This window comes from Pteropus vampyrus, unplaced genomic scaffold (genome assembly GCF_000151845.1).
Source record: "Pteropus vampyrus isolate Shadow unplaced genomic scaffold, Pvam_2.0 Scaffold271, whole genome shotgun sequence".
NCBI lineage: Eukaryota > Metazoa > Chordata > Mammalia > Chiroptera > Pteropodidae > Pteropus > Pteropus vampyrus.
The window spans coordinates 295162-311515 of NW_011889052.1; the positions used below are offsets into that span (position 1 = coordinate 295162).

The window sequence follows — 16354 nt, forward strand, 5'->3', positions numbered from 1 at the left end:
CGACATCCATTGTCGGCAATGGACGCACCAAAATAACGCCGGCGCCAGTGAGTTAACCACCTCTGTCCTCTTTTCACCTATTATATTTTTCATGCATCATCCAACTTCCCAACCATCTTCCTGTTTCTTCACAGAATGCACGCTAGGTTCTTGTTTCTCTTCAGCACGAAGTTGAAAATGGAGTTGAGAAAAGGAGACACATGGTCAGCTGGTGATGTTAACAAGCTCCTTGCTGCCCTGAGAAGCTAGATGGAAATGGTTCAAGTTACAAGAGGGATCATCATCAGATCTGGGAGGACAAAGAGTAATTCATGAAGCTTCATTCCCTTCCCTCCCGCCCTCTTTCATTTATTGATGATCCCTATAGTCTGCCTTCACAGCAAAATCAAGATTAAGAAATCTGAAGCAACCTCTTTCAGTTCTTCACTCCATCCAGTGTGCAGAAAGGCCAAGCGGAACACTTGTCCAGCAATGTTAAAGTAGCCTCAGAAGGTCAGGGAAGCTCGGAGTGGCTAACATAACCACAATCTGAGATAAATGCTTTTTAGTATGATCTTGAAATTAACATCAGCAACGAACATAGTGCTTGGCAACAGGTGCTTAATAAAGATTGGCTGAATTAGACATTTTCTTTTCTGCCTATGGCTACTTGAACACATAGGTGGAAGTCAGACAGAAGTAGTTAACTCTTTCAATGCCGGGCTAGCATGGATATATATAGTAATCACATCAAGTTAATGTGTTGCTCTAAAACTTTCAAATTTTGGGTTCCTGATTTCAGACTTCTTGTTAGATGCTAAAATTTTTGTTTTTCTTTCTTTTTTTAAGGACAACCGTAATCATAGTTTTGACATTAAAACCATGGTAAATGTTAAAGAATGATAAATGAATTAAGAACCCCAACACCAATGTATAACACAACATCACAGTTCAGTCAAATAAAAACATTTCTCAGTAATGCACTTCTAGATGGGTAATGATTCCAGAGCAAACTAAAGTTTGAAGAAAGAGGATTTTATTTAATGGTTTTCTTAATGCTAAGAATCGGGATAAACCCAAAGTATAAAGATTAAGAAGGATATATTTTAAGTATGAATAAAATTTTAAACCTCAAATCAAGAGGATCATCAAGCTACATAGTACTATGCAACTGCCTTTATCTTTCAGATAGGAGTGGGGAGCATAACAAGCAGGGGGAGAAATAATTTTATAGGACTCAAAAAATGTATGTCTAGAATGTGAGTTTAAATTACCAGTTATATCTAACTGGGTTAAGGATATCCTAGAGAGTAATTCATATTACAATTACAATAAAAAAAAAAATTAAAAAAAACTACCATATAGAGAAGCAAAAATATTTAACTTTTTCAGATTTTAAGAAGAGACAGGTTTTTAAGAAATTATGATGATTATGTCTTCTTTTTATTATCATTATCGACCAGAGACTTCTCAGGCAAAGGTGAACTACAACCCCATTCTCTATATAATACTACGTCTATAAGGCCTGTACTATGTCCATCTGTGTACTTGTCTCCATTTCCACCGTCCACCTTCCTTACTGAGCCAGCCGTAGTACAGGCTCTGCTAGCAGTCTCCGCACATGAGGGACTTCTTCCAGGGACTCTTGTACCCTCACAAAATAGGCCTTAAATAAAGGTCCACCCAAGTAACTGTCCCAGCATCTCTTTTAATTAATTGCAATTCCAGTTCCTGTAGTTCACATGTTGTATCATAAGCAGATCTACTATGAATCCTTCCTTTTAGATTTATAAAAAGTTCAGATTTCATACGGCTTAGTCAGGCTGAGTTTATGCTGAACTGTAAGTGATGAAAAAGTAGCATGAGTAAGAGCTCAAATAGGTAAATGAGCTGAAACCACACCACACTTAAAGAAGGGTCTCAACATAGCAAATTGCGAATGCCGAAAATAAGCACAGTGCACAAACAACCAACTACTCGTTTTGATCAGTGTAAGGCCAGTTCCACATGGGTCAAAGCGCAGGATCTAATGGGTGAGCTTTGTAGTCATAACTGGGGACAGAGAGGATTCAGGTATCCATCTTGCTGCAAATAAATCTGTATTGCTGGTTTATTCAGGTTACTTCACCTCTGGCAGAAGAAAGGAGGAACAGAAAAATGGAAGCTAGAAATGTAAGCTGTTCCCACAGGATCCTCAACACCTGGATCCCAGATCCAGATCACGTACAATAGAAATGTACCACATCTCTCCTAGGCTCATCCTGTTATTCACTTCTGTGTTTATCCAAGAGCCAAACTGGGTTTTCTGCAAAGCAAACCCTGTACATCTTGCTCCATTCTTTAACAAGAGATTATGTATGCATTAGGTGTAAGGTTCCAGACCTTTCTGTTTTTCCTCTAGATAGCATCTTTTGTTCAAAGAAATAGGCGTTTATTTAAAGGCAGGTCTATTTCAGAAACTATAATGAAACTGAATACCAACTAGCTCCATAAAAGTTGTTTTATTGGAATGGAAATTTATGTTAAATCATTTCTGATGAGAAGCTAAATTACCTTGATTTTCCAATTTTTTATTTTAATTAATTTCTAGTTAATCCGATAAATTAGTTTCTGATTAATTTAAACATTTGTTTTTTTCTTACATAGAATTTTCAAACATGGTATCATGTTTGTTACTCAAAGGATTTTTGCTTTTGTTTTCAATGTAAAAAGCACTTTAATGACTGAATTTCCTGCTGTGATTCACTTTTCTAAATGAGGAAAGGGGGGACATTTGTATATTAGTTTGGCTGGTATATCTCTTGCCAAGGTTTAAAAGATGTTTGAGACATTTATAATTAGCTGACAATAGTATTCCAATTTTCAAAAATACATGTACAACTGGAAGAGTAGATAATTCGCTTTTAGGTTTGTGGAACTCTAAACCTGAGTAACTCAGGTTAAAAGGAACAAAAATGCTTTCTTACCTTTAGGTCTTTCCAACTGTCCAGGAGCTTGGTGGCCAAATCACTTATATCTACTGTTTTATCTGGCTGTTCCTGACTCCTTTCACTCTCCACATCAGATACACCCTCCTCTTCATCTTGGGATGGTGTTTCCTCAGCAATGTGTTCTTCTAGTTTTGTGCCATTGCTCTCTTTAGGCTCTATTTCGGTGTCAGCCTCTGGTTCAGATGTGGGTAGCTTACTGGCCTCCATGGCCATTTCACTATCAACTTTAGGTTCAGGCAGCTGTTGTGTGAGGAGCTGTTGTGGTTGTAACTCTTCTTCTTCTTCCACAGGGACACCTTCTAACTGGTCAAGGTCCTCTTTGCCATCTTTGCCTTCTAGCTCACTGGTAGCATCAGATATCGCACTGTCCATGCTATTTTCACTTATAATTTTAAGTCTGCGAAACATGAGCTTCTTGGGGGTGTCTATGTCAGCTTCTGTGCTCAGCTTGGTGGAAGGATCAGGTGTGTTGAGAGGTGTGTGAGCACGTGATGTATTCTCACTAGAATACCCATCTCCTTCACTCAACTGAGGGACAGCAGTCTTGGTCTGAGACCAACGTTGAATAATTGGAAGTACTTTGCTTTCCTCCAACATATTTTTAGTAGGAATGGGCAAGTGTTCCAAAGTCTTTATAATCTGATTAAACACAATAAAAAAAAAAAGTCATATCACTTTGTATAGTGAATTTTCAAACCTCTGGATGGGAGTCAGATCATTTCTGCAGGAGCAGTGGGTTTTTTTAATTTTTTACTGTCTTATTAAATTAAGATCTAAGTCTCTGTAACCACAGAAGGATTTAAATGTTTCAATATTATTTTCCTATAGAAAAGAAGGAAACTGTTTTAATAAGACCAGCAAGAATAAAATGTGCAAGAGGTGACTATGCACATCAAATAGGACTGATTAATATTATTACTCTCCACTAGTAGTTCTCGAATCTGGGTAGATTTTTAAAAATATATAAACACTGCTAGACCTCACCTTGCTTATCTTTTTCTAAAAAGTTTCCCAAGTGACTGTGATACAGGCTTGGGAACTATGCAACAATATATACCATAACTCCACTAACAATGCTGTCAATGAACATTTACTTAGATCTTTTAAAACATTTACTTCTCAAAATATTATTACTCTTGTCATCCAGAATTCAGCTCCTCACTAAGTTTTTAGAACCCCAGAATTAAAGTTTCATATGGTTTGCTATCTTTTAAACTACGGTTTTAGCAACAAACTGAATCTTTCACCTAACAAGGATATTACATCTTGCTCTTACAGTTCCCAATTACGTAATACCAACCTTAAAAGGATACTATAAAGAAAGCCATGGCCCAAACACACTATGAGCGAGGTGTATGTAAAGGTTATAGTTACTGCAATGATATTAGAATGATAAAATGATATAATACCAGTGGTAAATGTAGTGCTAAATTCATTTTCTCTGATAATGCCATCAATCTAAGCAATCGGCACAGTGGTTTTAAGAAACAAGCAAGTTGAATGTGAACTGACCTCTTCCTGAAGTTTCTGGTTACTTTCCCGGCCTTCACCTAGCTCTGCCATCCAGATCCACAACAAAGACAGTCCATGACGTTCCAGAAAGGACTTCAGGCAGGACTGTGAGTGGGTGTTCTTCCAGGGGAAGGGAAGTAGGATGCAGAGTATTTTAGGGGGATGGGGGTGGGGAGAAGAATACCAGATGAGAGTGTTAAAGAGGGCCCACAAAGAGGACAAAGGAGTTCATTTACATTCCAAAAATCCTAGAAACTATTTTGATTAACTCAACTAGAACTACATAACTAATAAATGCTTTAAAGTAAGAGAATCTTTTTTGTACCTAAAATGTCGAACTAGACTTTACTAAAGTAGAAAATTATGTAAATATTAATATCATTTACAACGAAATTCAATTCCAAAGAACTAAGAAAAAAATTACTTTTGCCATTTTTACTGAAAAAGCTAAAAACTATATACATTACTGTTTAAATAATTTTCTATCCTCCTTTCGGATGCTTGTTCAAAAGGCTTTTTACCTTTCAGATTTTTTTAATCATCCATTTTTTATTTACCAAATTCATGTGGCATAATTAATAAACTGGAGTAAATGAGACTACTGTTAAAATTTCTTGCTTTGAGATCCTGTGGTAAAAATGGCTTTGGCATGCTAATAATCAAAGGGGGGGATATTATCAAGTGTCATGAATTGTTACACAAAAAAATACCACCATGTTCTTTGACTTAAGAGAGAAAGCAAACAAGATCTAATAGATTAAATGATGCTGAACTCTTAAGCCCTTTTTAAAAGTACAAGCTTTCAAAGTCACGTAGAACTCACATATCCATTTTAAAAACAAGAGTAATTCTCATCAGAGTTATACCTTCGCCATTCATCATTCTGGATTGCAGTTTAAATGTTCTACCTCAAATTCAGAAAAAGAAAAATGAATTAATATCAAAGTGTTCACCTGTATGAGCTCAAGACAGGTAAGTTTCTGCTCCAAAGTTTCAATTCTAACCATTAGCCGGGATAAGCTGAGCACCTGATTTTTATCAGAGAGACCCTCACCGTTCTCCATCAGAGCTTCTAGCTCTCCATCCACCTACCACAGCAAAGAAAAATATTTGGTTATAAAACAACAGCAAAACCACACTAATCTAAGAATCAAGCAACATGAAAAGATGCTCAACCTCACCAGTAATAAAGAAAATGCAATTAAGACCACAATGAGAAACCATGTTATACTCACTAGATTGGGAAAAAATTTTTAAGTCTGATAATATCAACTCTAGGTAAAGACATAGATCAAAAATAACTTTTATATACTGTTGATGAAAGTATAAATTGGTATGATCAATTTGAAAAGCATTTCATTCACTCATCAAATATTTACCAAGTACTTATTATATGTCATGTATAATTCTAGGCGCCAAAGACATTGCAATGATCCAAAACAACAACAAAAAAAAATCTGCCCTATGGGAGACAAAGAACAAATTATATTAGGTGAAAAGTGTATCAGAAAAAAATACAGCATTAACTTGAAAAATAAATATTTGTATCTCCTATGCCTAGCAACTACACACCTGCACATGTGAATTCAGAGAATCTTAAGAATGCTCACTGAACAACCATTCATAATAGTAAAAAACTGCCAACGACCCAAATGTCTGTGGCCAGGTTAAATAAACTGGCACGTTCACACAATGGATTATTATACCACAGTGAAAGTAATACAATGCAGCCAAATGCAACAACATTCATCAATCATACAAATATAATGTTATGTGAAAAAAGCAAGTTCCAGAAGATTATACGCTGTACAAATCTGTTTTTATGCACCTCAAAACCAAATTTTTTATAGATACATATCTGAAATTTTTTATTTTTAAAAAGCAAGGGACGTAAGACACAAAATCCAAACAGTGGTAACCTCTAGGGCAAGGATCCCCAACCCCCGGGCCACAGCCCTTTAGGAACCCAGATGTAGAGGTGAGCAGTGGGCCAGAGAGTGAAGCTTCATCTGTGTTTGCTGCAGCTCCCCAGCGCTAGCATCACCGCCTCAGCTCCACCTCAGATCATCAGGCATTAGATTTTCACCGGAGCACCGGTCCCTGGTGCCAAAAAGGTTGGGACCGCTGCTCTAGGGGATAAGCAGGGAGAAGGAAGCAGAGAAGTGGTCACAACAGGTTATTTTATAATTATGCATTGTAACTTACATATAGTCTTTGGATGTTACAAATATTATATTTATATAATAGAAACAACAAAAAAAGTCAACCTACCAAAGATTGTTTTCCAGCTGTGTTGTTGCAGTTTTAAAATATATAAGGATGCTTTCAGAGAACTTACTATTGCGAAGATAAAATCAATTCATATAAAAACAAACAATGAAGTATTAATTGTAAATGTTAATGTTAAAACTCTAAGAGGCCTAAAAAGGAAGGGAGTGATTAGAATGAGAAATGTCACCAAAAATAAATTCACAGAAGAATTAGAAACAGGTAAGATAAAGAGAAGGGAGAGAGTGAACGAAGTAGAGGAAAAAGCTTGAACAAGAGAAAATAGGAAATTATGATAGTGCATAGCTCAGGTTGGCTGGAGTGAGAAAAATTTTATCAAAAGGAAGGCTGGTATTAGATTAGAAGATCTCAGATGTAATATAAAAGAATCTGGATTTGATGTGACTAAGCAAGAGAGCTCTATTACTGAATCCCAAACAAGGGAGTGATGCGATCAAATCAAAATGGAATTTGAGAAAAATAAGTACGGCAATAACAATGAAATCTAGACAAGATAGAGACTGAAGAAGAGATATAAGTTAGCATTAAATCAACCTGGCATGAAATGATAAAAGTTTAGAATGAGCTGATAATAAATTATAGAAAAGGAAATTAAAAAAAAGTCTTAAATTTTCTGTTACTTAATTGGCTATTACCGTCACACTTACTATAATTTTAGGCAAGGCATTTCTATTTCATAGTATACCCTAAAACTCACATTATGTTAAAGAACAAAAATTAGTGAGAAAATATAAAATGCTGCCTGCAAGAAGGTGAAGATATGTACATTTATTTTTTTCCTTCTAAATATATATTTAAGACTCATTCTTTTTATTTCCAGTATTATTTCTTAATTTTTGAACAGATTAAATACATGAAAAGAAAAGCCAGGACAATTTCCTGAAAGATGTTTTTTTCCTTGCATATCCTTAATGTATACTGTCCTATATCTCAAATTCTAGAAGCGTAGAATAAGAAACACCAAAGGCTTTAAAATTCCACTTTCCTCACTAAATGTAACAGCCACAATCTTCCTTTCAACAGTTTTGAGATACAAATATTTAAATGGGTGAAAGGTTAGAGATGGGATTATTTTCCTTTCATAATTAGGCATGTAATAATGATTTCCTAACTCTGAAAACTTAGAGACAAAATTGAGTTGTCACATTAATTTATTCAGTAAACATTTATTAAATAAATAACACTAAATATAATGCACTGTACAATATAAAAAAGTAGCATTCTTATCTTAAGGAAATAAACAGTAAAAATGCAGAAACCGAATAACAAAATTTTGCAAACAAAATACAAAAGATGAACAACTTTTGAACATTTCTCGTGTGATTATAAATTTAATGGTTATATTGATATATATATAAAGTTGAGCATGCCAGTCGCAATGGTGATATGATGCAGCTTCCATAATTCTGGATACTCAAGTTGACAATCAATTGTGGAATTAATAACTTTTAGACTATGGGGCGGCGGGGAGGGCAGTAGGGGAGAGCACAGAACAACTGAGTTTGATTGCTTTTACTAATTTACACTTACTAAAAGTATTTATTTTTCATTTATGGGTCACCACAACCAAAACATATTCGAGGTAACAAAAAGTTAACATAAAAGTATAAGAATTAGGATGTATTTTTATAAATTATTGATAATTGAAAATTTATATGTACATTTACACACAATTGTACAGCACTTAAAATTTTATTGTTAAGTACTAAATCAGTCCAAAATTTTATTCTTTTTTAATATTTCCTGATAAAATATATTATAAAGTATATAAACAATTAGTAAATAAACAGATTAATAAACAAACATGAGCAACATTCATGCAACCAACACTCAAGTTAAAAAAAATAGAACAATGCCGGTATTCCTAAAGTGCTCCGTGTGCCTCTTGTTGTAACGCCTCTTCTCTGCTTTAGAGAGAACATGTCCTAACTTTTTAAGAAATAGTTCTGATTTAAAAAAATAGATTTGCTACTTTTTAGAAATCCTTAAGTGTTGTAATTTAATTTTTTCTAATTTTAATCTTTATGGAAATGAAATCATACTGGACAAAATCTTGGGTCATACTTTTTCATTCAACCTTAGATTTTAAGAGTCATTCATATTGTTGCATGCAGCCATAGTTCTTTCATTTTCATGACTAGTTTTCACAATATGATTACATTATAATTTATCCATTCTAACGTTAGCAGATACTGAGTTGTTTCTGCTTTTTCTAACATAAGCAGGGCTGCTGTGACTCCTGATGCACACTGTAACTAGTTTCTCTCTGGTTATACACCCAGGAGTGTAAGTGCTGGTTCATATAGTATATGTACATTCACCGTTAGAAAATATGCCAAAGTGTTTTTAAAAGTGGTTGTATCCATTTATACAACTAGTAGCATACGAGATCTCCTGTTGTTCTGATGCATTACCAGACTTAATTTTTATTAATCTGGTATATAAATGACATCTGATAGTTTTAAATGTTCGTTATGTATTGAATGCAAATATTTCCTCCTTTTTGCGGCTTTCTACCCTTTTTCTTCTGTAAATTAGTTGTCACTAATTTGTTTCACAAACTGAAGAGACCAAGGAAAGTTTCAGACTATTTCCTGTTTGTACTTCCAAACTACAATACTTACAATCTACAAATTACAAATAGCAGCAGATAAATTTAGGGATTTACTATACCTCTATCAACTAAGTATTTAAAGTACCTAGTTTAATTTGTGACATACCCAAAGACAACAATTACCTGTCTCCGAAGAGCTTATAGTTTTAACATAAGTTGTACAAAGATGTAATCAATCATAAGAGCGAGAAATAAAAAATGTTTGCCAATCAAGAGCTAATATGGAGACACACACTGCAGTGTCATTAACATATCCTTATTAATAGTTAAAAGATGCAAAACTGTATTTTAAACTGCTGCTATCTTGTCTTCTCCATCAAATCCTCTACCTAAAAGAAGTCCTAAGACTTCCTCTTGGGAATTCAAGAGGTGCTACTTTTCTGATTCTTCTCAACTGAACCTGATCAGAACTCAGAATCTAGAAGGAGATTTCTGCAGGAGACAATCCAAGTAAAACTAGAGTTACCCTCTTCATTCTGGATCATTCCTCCATCTGGGCAAAGTTTCATCCAAAACATTCCTATTCCAAAATAACTTCTCATCTAGAGCATGACTTCAGCCCACTAAATGACCAGATTCATGTTACAACTAATTCAGTCTACAATACAAAGGACGATATTGATATTGAATAAATGAATACTAGAATAAAAAACAAGCAAAAAACAAGAACACCTACACCTTGGTTCTTTGAGTTTGTTCTTTAATCTTAACAGGAAAGTAGAAAGACATTGGGTATTGGTATGATAGAGGTATAATACTGCCTAAGAAACCATCATACAACAAGGACACTCCTACCAATAATGTAGTTTTTTAAAAAATGTGTTTATTCTTTAAGTTTTGAAAACAAGAAATAGCCAAAGGTAAGTTTTTATGGAGATTAAACATATTAGGTCAATATGTTTAATAGCTATTTTCTGGCTATTCCGGTAAACTATCAATTATATGAAGTAAGAATTAAAAATAAAAGCAATCTTAATGAAGTTTAAAGAAAAACTTCCTATAATAATGAAGTCAAGAAGGCTAATAATAGGCTATGACCCAGTGACTCCACTTTCAGGTATACACCTTAGAAACGTGTGGAAGAGACTGTGCAAAGATATTAACTGTTGACATTAAGACCAGAAAGCCAAAAACACAAGTGTCCATTAGTAGGAACATAAGTAGATAAACTGTTATATGATGAAAGACTTTACAGCAGTTAAAAAATATATGTATGTATCGACATGGATCGAATTTTAAAATAAGAATAAAAAACAAATTGTAGATATATTCATATGTATTATATCGTTTCTAAAACACTCCTAAAACTCTACACAAAACAACTCAATATATTTTAAAAAGCAGAAACATTGGCTGTTACGACCATCTTTTTCTCAGAGTTGGGAGGGGATGGGACTGCTCTCCCTCTCTGTTTGACTGCAGTGCAAAACAATGGTTAAAAGTAAAGATAAGAGCTAGACTAGTTCATTTCCATCACTTATGCACGACCTGTAAGCTCTCTGTGCCTTTGTGTTCTCATCTGTAAAATAGGGAAAATCCTTGTACCTTATTTAAGGGTTTGAGAATTAAATGAGTTAATGTGTCAAGTGCTTAGTGCTTGGTACACAGCTACACTAACACAATACTCTAAAAAGCATCTGTTCATCTTGGGCAGTAGAAATATGGGTATTTGTTATAAACTCTCCTTTCTGCATTTTTTAAATGGCCCTTTACGGGGTCCTTTTTTGGATTTTTAAATGGCCCTTTCCAATACTTTTTGCTATGTCTTCTTAGAGAATTCACATTCTCCATAATTAATTCTCTCTAATTAATTTGGGCTTACTGACCACCTTGTAACCATTATACTTTTATCTCCTTATGTTTTCTAGCTCCTCATCTAAACAGTAAGATTGATGCCATTTATAATTCTTAACAGTAATGGTCCCGGTAATGAGCTAACTGCAAAAGAATCACAGAGGGATATACTGACTAACACCCATATCCCCCTAGCTCCTTCTTCTAGCCCTCAACTAATTCACAGGTCTTGGAACAGGCCCAGAAATGTACATTTTCATTATGGACTCTGCCAGGTGGTTATGAGGCTGAGAAACAATGCTCTGAAAAAGGGATCCTCAGAAAAAGGGAGGGGGAATTTTTAAAAACAACACAAAGTCCTAGTCCCAGTTAAGAGTCCCTTTAGTAGAAAGATACCTCCTGCTCCAGTAGTAACCTGGGTGAGCTGGGGTAGAAAAAAGGCTATTAACTACTCTTTTAACATATATAATAAAAAGACCATCTGCAACTGTTCCTTTCTCACTCTTGGGTTGTCTGTTACCTCTCAAAACACTTTATTTTCCAAGGAGGGTTTTCGTAGATTTTAAGAACACTTGCAGACTTTAAAGTTCCAAACAAAAGACAAACCCAATATTAAAAGATTAGAAATATAGATCAGACTTAAGTGAGCTAACAAATAAACATTTTATTTGTACTTAGGATTAGGAGTTTTACAGGCTCTGAAAAACTATTAGCCCATGTGTTTTCATGAAGACTTCAATAGTTCTCAGTACCCAATTCTAATAGTTATTTGTCTATGAACGTGAAATAAAAATAGCAACCATCCATCCCTCTTTTCTATGATTATTTCATCTGATCCTGAATTTCTCTGGTTGAAATTTTGACTTTTCAAACTTCAATTGGAAAAGCTACCTCCCTTTGTAAAATGTATATGGTGAAAGTTGAAAGGAGAAAGGAACACTTACTGAATCCTTCTTACGAGATCGTTCCTTCTTCATTTTCCCTCCTGCTGCTCTGATGCTGACTCTATTCTCTCCTCCCAGGTAACCACGGCAATTGGCTGACCCACAGAAACATTTCTGAGCTTCTTTTCTGTTCAAGAAGCATAGGAAAGATGTCGGTTATGTGAAAGTAAACTGTAAAAAAATGTCGACAATATAATAATTACAAGAGATGAGTTAGTCTAGCCTAAATAAAAACAATTAATTTGAGACTCCAACAAACCTGATAATATCTAATGCAAACGCATGAAAATTGCTCCGAAAAAATATTCATTCTTTTCCCAATTTTCTTTTACTAGTAGACAAAAGTAGCCAAGAAGTTAATGAGTAATTTCTCCATTGTATAAGACTACCTACTAATATATGAAAATAAGAGATCATATACATATTTGGGCTAAGAACTAAATTACTTAAATAGTTTAATTGCTTAATTACATCGATTACTTATATGTAAATATTTAACTGGCATATAGAACAAAATGTATTATTATAAACAGATATACGCAGAGGTAAAATTCATTATTAGTATAGGATACTTAAAAGGAAACACATGATTATTAAAAGTTATCATCATATAAGGATGAGACACTAATAATAAATATAAGTAATAAACATAACCATGGAGTTAAGGGAAAGTTGTGGAAAGAACACAGGCCCAAGTCTATAGGCCTGGGTACAAACTACCTCTGCCATTTACTTACTGTGTGACCAGAGAGAGCTACCTGTGGTAAACATGAAAGACTATTCCTAAAGCAAACTGATAGATTTAGTATACGACAGTAGCAATCAGAGGCACAAAAATAAATTAGTCAATAAATAGAGCAGGGAATCGCAAATAGCACTTGATTTCCAGTCTCCCTTCCTTCAAGGAGGACAGTGCGAACACAAGAGAAAAAATATGGAGCCCTACACAAAACCTAGTCTGTACTCATCCCCTGAATACTTGACCATTGCCTAGATCCATCAGTTCATGAGGTGTTGCAAAACAGTAATACTGGTACTACTTCATTTATTAGCTGAAATAACCTCTATAAAGAACTTCCCCTCATCAACTATTTGGTTAAATCTGAAGTAGAATTCACTTGGAAAAGGCAAGATAAATGCTTGACTTTTTTCCCCCTTTTTAAATTTTAAATTAGTTTTCAAAATCATGAATTGGTTCTCATCAATTATGATGAATGCGGTTTTATTTTTAAAGTACCATTAAAACTCATAGATTTTACATACTATGTCTCAAATCACTGCAGTTATCATCCTTACCGATGCCTTAAGTGTTACTAGGAACTCTCCCACTTCTGGTAAGTGAGCCTATTCAAGGTAGCTCCTGAGTCCCTTTGACATGACCCTCCTATTCTTTTTATAACTGGCTTTCTTGTATGACGAGATAATCCAGGATCATCTTATTCAATTCCTGTCTTGAACCTGAAATAAGACATTGCTCCAAGGAATCCTGTTCTTTTTAGAGGGGTTTTATAAAACCACAATATAGGTGCTAGGGGTACTCACTGTTATTGAGTCAGTTATTGATTTTGGTAGATAAAACTAGGTAACAAATTTTTTTCAGAGCACAATATGGTATAGATGAAACAAGATTAATCATGAGTTGATAACTGACAGATGAATGATGAATACAGAGATGTATTGTACTACTCTCTTTACTCACACATACTGCTGACATTTCTATAATAAAGTGTAAAAAATTACATTAGAAACAATTATATAAATAAGACGGCATGAAGTTCAGAGGAAAATTATGTCGTTCATGTACAATATCCTTTAATGGCCAAAAGTGTCATACAGTAGGAAAAAACACACAAAATTGAAATAGCACATTATACATAGGAGCTGGTAGTATATAACTTCGTAGTAATTCACATCAAAGCTTTTTATCTCTATATGTGTAGAGTCTATTTCCCCATCAGAAGCAGCAAAACATAGTAGAAACAATACTCACCCGTATCTTTGGAATTGATAGTCAAATGTTAATTCTGAGCCTGAAGGAACCAGCTTGGTGGTAAAAAACCCAACCCTCAGCTGTCCATTCACAGTCCACTGAGATGGTGTTTTTAAAAGAAAAGAAATTAGTAATTGATTAATCTATGTGGTTTTTCTTTTAAGATCATCATTCTCAACCTTAATTATGCATATGCTCCTTTAAGACAATAAAGTGTTTTCCAAATAGGTAAATAGGGAACTTTTTTCTTTAAATAAACTAACATATTTAAGTGTTACTCTTATTTAATGAACTATTAGATTGAATATCATCTATAATTTGTCTCTAATAAAACTGCTACTTTAACTAATCTTAATACACACATTTCCACACAGTAAATATTCACTCGTACTAAAAATAGGCAAATTGGGTGCCCCTGAGTATCACAGACAAACTTATATTAAAAGTAACTATGTTCCAAGAGGAGATAGGGTATAGAACCAGGGGGAAATGATGCCGAAAGTTTAATTTCATGAAGCAGTGGTCACATGGTTAAGTGTAGTGAAAGGGAAGGGAAACATCAGAAGAGATGCATAAAACTCAAAAATTAAAATGGAGGTAAATACACAGGGGTTAGACCTTGTAGTTCCAGAATATGTAAGATGTAAGTTGACTGCAGAACTCCTGACCAGACCATTTTAACATGTTCTTGATGAAAAAAAGCAGACTTAAAACAATGAAAGGACACATTCCAGTTGGAGTCTCAAAGCTAGACATGTGGCTCCAGCTGCAGGCAAAACTAGAACCAGAACTTAGGTTAAATGATTCCAGATTGGTTCCTCCTATTCACTATATGGATCGGCTCTTAGAAAGAGCTATATCTATTAGCACACAGATCAATGGGCCATAAGTATCCAGGAGTCAAAAGCACTATTTCAGTGTAAGAGGTAATTGTTAATATATATTTTTTAGGGAGTGGGTCCAGAGCTTCCTTAATCTAATAATGTGTGTGTATATATATATACACATATTTTTTTAAATCTAAACTTATGTTTTACAAATGACAGGGTGCTCAAAATGATAAATCCATTTATCAAATGTGATGTAACAAGTGTTCACTATGCCAGGCACAAGGACTTGTTTAAAAAAAAAAAAAAAGCAAGACCAAAAGCCTGGCTTTATTGAGGAGGTGCAGTGTACCCACATGCACACCACATATAACACCTCTCATCTGTGGACATTCGGCCCCTTATTATGTTATTAAACAATCAAATATGGCACCTGGATAAGAGCTGATAAAAATCTGAATAGTACACAACTGGACTTAATCAAAATTAAAATTTAGTTTTGTATTTTGGCACCTTTGAAATAATATCTAAAATTCGTGGCAAAGAGAGGTGACAATTAAATGCAATGGGAGTTTCCTAGATAGGATCCTAGACCAGAAAAATGACAGATGGCAAAATATGAGTAAGGTCTTTAGATTTGCTAATAGTTAACAGTACTTCCTAGATTGAGTGATTGTATTATGATTATATACAATGTAAACATATGGAGAAGCTAGGTGAAGGATGGTATACAGGAACTTGACTATTTCCACACTATTTTATAAATCTAAACTTATTTCAAGATAAAAATTTTAACAACAGAGTATAAAAAATGATTTAAAAAAGATTAAAAATTTTTAAAAGATATATAAAAAATATACCTTTGATAGAGGATCTAAAATACGCAGAACAGCAATCTTGAACAAATATCCCAAACTCTAAATCTACTTCAACTTACTTTTTGAGTCTCACAGTTTGGTTCACAGCTGTGATTCATGAAACGAGAGCAGTTTCCTTTCTGAGTGGCATCTATTATCTAGGGAAAAGGGTAATTTAAGAGTTAAAAATAAGACCTTAAAATATGCTTGCATTTTGCAAAGGAAAGGCATTAAGTAAATTTAAAATCCCATACCCTACACCCTTTCCTTTAGGGAACTCTCTCATACTTTACACATCGAAGTGTAAGGACCTTCCTCTGGAAGATCTGCTAACTATAAACACTTTACCTACAGGCAAAATTATCTCCGTATCTATCACCATCTCTCTCATTTACTTCTAGCTATTTCTTACATCCTACTATATTCCAATCTCACTTCATGTGTGTATATATAACTTCATTTTAAAGTACCTGCTATACCACAGCAGTAAATCCCAAATTTCAGTGTATATGTGAATCTTCTGGAGAGCTTATTACAACTTCTGCTGGGCCTACCCAC

The 16354-nt window shown here is 34.4% G+C and overlaps 1 protein-coding gene across 2 annotated transcripts in view; it reads right to left on the bottom strand.

Moving 5' to 3' along the window:
* Positions 1-16354, bottom strand: part of SETD2 (SET domain containing 2) — a 77756-nt gene that overhangs the window by 49323 nt on the left and 12079 nt on the right. For both annotated transcript variants that reach the window (XR_002776296.1, XM_011375323.2), the window contains exons 6-11: positions 15877-15954; positions 14113-14210; positions 12123-12249; positions 5435-5569; positions 4482-4601; positions 2946-3608 (exon numbers count right to left, since the gene is read on the bottom strand). Coding sequence is in view for 1 of the 2 variants with exons in the window: in XM_011375323.2 (XP_011373625.2) it covers positions 2946-3608; positions 4482-4601; positions 5435-5569; positions 12123-12249; positions 14113-14210; positions 15877-15954 (1221 nt within the window). In the remaining variant the exon portion in view is untranslated. The remainder of the gene's footprint in view (positions 1-2945; positions 3609-4481; positions 4602-5434; positions 5570-12122; positions 12250-14112; positions 14211-15876; positions 15955-16354) is intronic.